We start from the raw sequence: 6,912 nt of genomic DNA on the forward strand, positions 1-6,912 counted from the left end.
TGTTCATCCTATGATGCTCTGGAAGCTCGCTTTCCTGATAGCTCATCCACTTTGAAGCCATCTCCAGAACTTGTTGGTCCAGCACCATCAGATCTCCTGCATCTACCATCATTGCTGTTGCAGAAGAAGATGCCACCTCTTGATTGCAAAGTGGGGAGTTTTAGGGACACCCCGGGGCTGGCTGACTGGTTCAGTCATTCCAGGGTATAGGTAGGGAGGTGGGCGGAAACAAGATAGTTTTGAAACTACCCAAATCTCTCGGGGGTGGGGAGAACTCACTGATTCGAGTTATGACCAATTAAGATGAGGGACTCGGGGCAGCAGGCAAAACTGATTTGTCTCTTCTTTCTCATCTCTCCCCATTTAGATCACAGACCGAACTGAATCCCTGAACCGCTCCATAAAGAAAAGGTAATTCTCCTTCCACTGAATGACCTGGTGGTAATTCTCCACTGGGCTTTGACTTGGGTATTACTGTAACACAGACCCGCACCTGAACCAAAGGCACAATTTCAAGTGATTGTGGGTTGAGGGGGAACAGTGTCCTATTGCTTAGTGGGTCACTTGAACATCTTTCAGAACCAGCATTTGTGACTTTCGGGGGGGAATGGGAGGAAACTAGTGGCTTCTTCCCAAAAGAGGCTTGGGTAGACCTCACTCTGATGAGCTTAAAGCAATAAGACTTAATTCCTCCTTCCTTCTTTCTCTAGCAACAGCGTGAAGAAGACTCAGCCACCACTTCCTGTTTCCAAGATTGATGACAGACTGGAGCAGTACACTCATGCCATTGAGGTGATGCGCTCAATCACATAGGTGGCATGCTCTTGGCCCCCAGCCCCATATAGGCTTTATTCTGTTCTGGATAGTCCTCACCTTCTTTGGTCTTTGTAGACTCCGCCCTAGCAGCTAGCTATAATAATACTGGAAGGGATTGAATCTAATCTTCCTAAATCCCTCCATGCTCTTTAATTCGTCAGGATAAGGAATCTTGTGGCTTTTGAGCAGGAGTGCTGGAGATGTGAACAAACCATTTTCTCCTATCTTACTATACCAGACTAGGACTGTCTCATCCCTGCATTTCTCTGTCCTGAATGGGCACAATGTTCTTCTACTTAGCCTCCATGTTCTTATTTGTTTCTGTCCTTTGACTCTGTAGTTAATGTATCCATCGGAATGATAATTTACAATCTCCTTCCCCAAGAAGCTATTCACAAAAATCTGCAAGTGCTCGGAACACTTTCACTTTGATTTGCTTTGTTTCCAGACATCCGAGAAGGTTCAGAAACTTGTCCGACAATCTTCCCTTGAACTTGCCACCACAAGCATGGTTGTAGCCAGCACAAAAAACCTCTGGGAGACTGGAGAGGTTGTAGCTCAGTCCTCTAAGTCCCCATCCTGTAAGGTAAGACTGAGTTTTATATGCCCAGACAACTCTACTGCAGGAGAAGGGGTATAGCTCTTTGTTTCATGTCAGAGGGCTGCACCTGTGTCTAACAGCATGAACTTCAGAAAGAAAAGTTACCCTGCTACATGGTTGGCTGGGTTTACTCAAATTATTCAGGTGCATATCACTGTGGAGTAGGGACTTGAAAGGACAATGGTATCAGGAGTAGCAATGTCAGGTTAAAACCCCATTCTTCCCCTTTTCTATTGACATCCACATTAAAACTTTCAGATGTTCTGTCTTTACTTGCTACAATTCACTAAAGCTTTGTCCGTACCTGGATTAGCCCCAGCTACAAGAGTGCACATACCAAGGAAACCGGTTTTGTTTATCCTGGCTTGAAATGAAGTTAAACTGAATGGCTGAAAACGGTTGTTTCCTTGTCTGCACTAAGAGCCACCCCAGTTGCTTTGTATCGATGGCTCAGTGGTAAATTTGGGACAGGCAAGTGGTAAATTTGAACAATGGAAAGCAGTTACTCTCCATTTCTAGTGAATTGCATTTTCTGGTTCAAGTGGTGGCACAATGCTGCAACATCTAGGTTGCAAAGGGCTCAAGGCAAAAATGTCTCTTTGAAAACTGCTTCACTTAAAGCTTCCTAGGAAAAAAACTTTCCTATTAATACTTAATATTGTAAACCTTTTCCCTATAAAACCTACATGTTGGGCCTTAGATCCAGTGTCCTGTTAAAATGCCAAATGTTGGAGGATGGTTAAGAAAAGGGAGTCTTATGCCCCTGGTATGCAGTCATATTCCTGCCCAGTGTGACTCTACCCAAACACATGGCCACATACCATAGTTATTGGGCGGGTGGCTTCAGTAAGTGTGAAAGGAACAAAAACAGCTTTCAGCTGTGTTGGTGGCAGGGTGATGAGATTCATTCTTGTGTCCCCAGGATATTGTGGCTGGAGATATTGTGAATAAGCGAAGCATGTGGGAACAGAAGGGTACCCCCAAAAATGAAGGCAACATCAAGGTAAGTAGCTTCTCCCTAGGTATCTCTGTTATAGCACTTGCTTTATGGTATTGGGGCTGAGTTTGTTCAAGAGAATTCTCCCTTAGGTCACAAGGATGCCTGTATATTGGAGCATGGGTTGAGGTTGCCTACTAACGGAAGCAAAGGCCTAGGCCAAAGGAGGTGTCCTCCATGGCAGTAACAGGAAGGCATGTTGTCTTCTTTTCTAAATGTATCTGTTGCAAGAAACATCTCCACTAATTTAATGAAGGGCTGGGACGAAAGCCCAAGGTTCTCTTCTTCCCCTCCTGCCCCCCCCCCCAACTCTGATATCATTTGCATTTGGATTGAAACTCTACAGGTTGGGCTAATCGTTAAGTTTTTTAAAATTGTTAAATAATAGCCTAATTTTCTGGAAGTGCAGAGTGGCTTAGATACCTGGGGTTCTGTTTCTTGGCTGCCTTCTATTTCTGAAAGGTGTAGAGGCCTCTAAGGGTGCATGGGTATAGTGCATTAAAAGGTACTGACCCAAGATTGAGAATAGTCCTGGCTCCATAGAAGTTCAACTCTGATACGGCCTTTCCTTTTGGTATAGGGTTACCGGAGAGGTTTGACTGAGCTGAATCTTACCATTGATGTCATGATGATTTTTAAAATTGTTGTATTATCTGACAGTTCCAATAATTATCCATCTCCATTATTATTGTACGTATTTGTCTAGGCAAAAAGGTGGTAGGAACAGGCAATAGTAAGCTCTCACCCCATGTGGGAACCTGGGCCACATTAAAATATTGAAGTCCAAGAACCTCACCTGCTCCTCAGACTTCAATTTATTTGACTCCTTCTTTAAGTTTCTTAAATATTAAGAATTATTTGTGTTAGCTGAGATGGACACTTGAGGAAGGACCCTAATCCTCACTTCTTTCCTCCATTCAGACCTCCACTTCTGGCAAGAAGTACAAGTTTGTAGCAACTGGACATGGCCAGTACAAGAAGGTGTTGATAGATGATGCAACAGAGCAATAGCGTGTGTGGAGTACCAATCAACCAGGTAGGTGAGACAAAACCTCTGACTGTAGGAGAACCACCTGGTACTTCTCTGGCAGGACAGCTAGGACGATGCAGCACAATAAGCGTAAAACCTGTTTTTTCAGCCTATACATTCTACATTGCCAGCCAGACTTCAGTGGGTTGGAAGGTACTGTATGGACAAAAGGTGGGTTCCTACTTCCTGGCAAACAATCCTCTTTGGGGTAGAAGGAGAAAGGCATGCACAAAGAAATTCTTTCTAGCAGCTGTGCAGCATAGGATGCCCATGTTAGCTGCAGCTAGGAAAACTTACCTGGCAGATCAGCCTATTTATGGAAGCTACTGACCTCAGCCCCACTCAGAGTAAAAGTGCCTTGGTTGAACTAGACATGGCTTAATAGGATCTCTTGTACTGTAAAGAGTAAGAACTGTAAGTGACTGTAGGTCACTGTAACTACAGTAACAGAATGTACTGTAACAGTAATTGTAAGAACTGTAGGTGCGGGGGAGGGGGGGGTAGTTGAAGTTCATTCCAGATAGTCATGGAAGCGGACCAAGTCCTCTGTGTCCAATGTGTTCATGGGACCTGATCCAGTGACCATTGAGGTCAATGAAAGGATTCCTATTCACTTCAGTGGCATTTGGATCAGGCCTATGCTTGGGGGTGGGGTGGGGAGTGATCTTGTGAAAAGGTGCACTGTTTCTAGATAAAGTGGCACAGAAGGAACGGTCTAGTCACGTTAAGCAGGGAGGGGAAGAGCGTAGATGTTATCTGTGCCCACTTGAAACCCAGAGACTGTTCCTCACCCTCTGAGGACCCTGGTGCTTATATTAATAGATATCCCTGTGCTATTTTAAGTGGCCAGTAGTAGATGACTTAAGGGCAAAGAAGAGCTCATTCCAAGTGGTGTGATAATGGCAAAGCACCCTGAGTGACGCTCTGCGCAGGAAAAACCAGAGTTTGACTTCTCATAAAATCTTTATTGATTTTCCAAGCTTTATGTAGTACTCAGTCTTTACAAAAGCACCTCTTCCATCCCTCCCTAATTACCACACACGTTCCCATCCCATGGGATTGTGTATACAGACATGGAGGCCTATAGATCACTTTGTGACCATACCCACCTCTCTGCTCCTCATTTCTAAAACCTGCTTCAACTCTCTGCTTTCATCATATATCTTGTCCTCTAAATCTACATAGATTCCCCTTGCTGTACTCTCCTTTCATGTGCCAAGCCTGGCCTTGCTGAGCTTGACTCTCCTAGGTGCGGTTAAACCTCATTATCTGAGTTCCTGCTGCTCACTTAAAGGGGTTTTCCTCCCCATCCAGGGAAATAAACCACTTCATTAGTTTGAGCCTGTCTAGGAGATTTAGACTCCTGTCTCTGAATCACTCAGTCCCTCCTCAAAAGGCAAACCGGCAATGACTAGACCTCCCCTAGGACAGCCATAGCTAATACTCTAAATGGTGAGGGCTTGGCACCGTTGCCCCACAGTACTGCAGTTCAGAGTCTTTCTCTGGCTCCAAATGTTGGTACTTAAAGACAAAAAGGTTGAAATGGCTTTGGGTGCTGGGCTTCACCTCTGCTTTCGCTTGCTTCTGTGATTGTTTCATGTCTTGAGTGTGTCTTCTCTCCCTACCTATCTTGTTTAGCACTTCTCTCCCCCTTCCTCATCACGCAGTCCCCTTTCACACTCTGCTTTTCTGCTCATGGGGAGCCCCATGATGCCACTTTTTAAGCCACTGGAAGGCTCGCTATGAAGTGTCGCAGGGCAGGGTGTTGCGCGTTCTCCCCCGCACCCTCCACTTCCTCTTGGCAGCCTCATGAAACAGGTTGTCTCCAAGTGATGGCTTGTAAAGTTACTGATTGGCTGCCACCACATAATACCTTAGTAACTTCAACCACATATTGAAGGGGTTTAGTTATTGTCATCCCCTTTCTCTTTCCACAACATGTCATAAGAACATAGGAACATAAGAATGGCCATGCTGGGTCAGACCAAAGGTCCATCTAGCTCAGTATCCTGTCTTCTGACAGTGGCAAATGCCAGGTGCCCCAGAGGGAATGAACAGAACAGGTCATTAAGTGATCCATCCCCTGTTGCCCAATCCTAGCTTCTAGCAAACAGAGGCTAGGGACACCATCCCTGTCCATCCTGGCTAATAGCTGTTGATTGAGCTATTCTTCCTGAAATTATCTAGTTCGTGTTTTTTTTTTTTTTTTTAACCCTGTTATAGTCTTGGCCTTCACAACATCCTCTGGCAAGGAGTTCCACAGGTTGACTCTGTGTGTGGGGGAAAAATACTTCCTTTGGTTTGTTTTAAACCTGCTATTAATTTCATTTGGTGACCCCTAGTTCCTGTGTTATGAGAAAGAGTAAATAACACTTCCTCCACACCAGTCATGATTTTATAAACCTCTATCCTCTCCCCCCGTAGTAGTTTCTTTTCCAAGCTGAAAAGTCCCAGTTTTATTAATTTCTCCTCATATGGTAGTCGTTCCATATCCCTAATAATTTTTGTTGCTCTTTTCTGAACCTTTTCCAATTCCAGTATATCTTGTTTTGAGATGGTACGAACATATCTGCATGCAGTATTCAAGATGTGGGTGTACCATGGATATATATTGAGGCAATATGATATTTTCTGTCTTATCTATCCCTTTCTTAACGATTCCCAACATTCTGGTCACTTTCTTGACTGCCGCTGCACACTGAGTGGATGTTTTCAGAGAACTATCCAGTGTCTGCCAACCTTGATCAACAGAGGTCTTAATACATTGAACTACCTCCTCTTAGGAGACAGCCTGTAGTAGGAGTGCAGATTGCTAATACAGCCAGTTCCAAAGGTCTCCTGTTCCCTCTGGAAATCCATGATCTCTTCTTTGCAATATCCATGGTTCCAGAAACAAGCCTTCCTTTACTGAATGTGTCGTAGGGCTAAGCAATGCAGTGTGGCCTGCTTTGGCCTACTCTCCATTCTGGAAACTGAGCTCCCGGCAAGTTGTTTTGCCTATGCAGCAGACTGGGCTTCATTGCAAATGCAGTGAGGTGGCGGGGAGGGGCACAGCAAAAAACAAGCAGTTGTACACCTTTTTAAACTGCTAAAACAAACAAGCACCTTCCCTCTCATCTTTGTGAGACCTGCCTTATTCCCTGGGTCACTGTCACTATAGGACAGAATGTGGGTTGAAATTTCAATAACTACTGAGTGATCTACTGAGTGATCTTGCCAAATTGGCCTAACCTCCCAGCTGTAATAAACGTTAGTTGCTCCACTTGATGCTAATAATGCAGATCCCATCGATGGTAATTGGTGTCCTTTGTGTGTGCCAACTTTGCTGCAGTGGAGTTACTATTACTAGGCAACAAATAGATTTTCTGTGTTTCTAGGTTCTGGTTTTTGTTTTTTTGTTTTTTTTTTAAGCAAACTTGTTTTGGCATTAGAAAGAGGCTACTGTATGCTATCAGACAAAAGGGCCAC

At 44.4% G+C, this 6,912-nt stretch overlaps 1 protein-coding gene across 6 annotated transcripts in view; it reads left to right on the forward strand.

Moving 5' to 3' along the window:
• LSP1 (lymphocyte specific protein 1) overlaps positions 1 to 6,912 on the forward strand; it is an 84,600-nt gene that overhangs the window by 64,890 nt on the left and 12,798 nt on the right. For all 6 annotated transcript variants that reach the window (XM_073347235.2, XM_073347240.2, XM_073347238.2 and 3 more), the window contains 5 exons: positions 368 to 411; positions 711 to 792; positions 1,265 to 1,402; positions 2,340 to 2,420; positions 3,336 to 3,450. In XM_073347235.2, the coding sequence (XP_073203336.1) occupies positions 368 to 411; positions 711 to 792; positions 1,265 to 1,402; positions 2,340 to 2,420; positions 3,336 to 3,425 (435 nt within the window). In that variant the 3' untranslated portion in view covers positions 3,426 to 3,450. The remainder of the gene's footprint in view (positions 1 to 367; positions 412 to 710; positions 793 to 1,264; positions 1,403 to 2,339; positions 2,421 to 3,335; positions 3,451 to 6,912) is intronic.

The sequence above is a fragment of the Lepidochelys kempii genome, chromosome 6 (assembly GCF_965140285.1).
Source record: "Lepidochelys kempii isolate rLepKem1 chromosome 6, rLepKem1.hap1, whole genome shotgun sequence".
Lineage (NCBI taxonomy): Eukaryota > Metazoa > Chordata > Testudines > Cheloniidae > Lepidochelys > Lepidochelys kempii.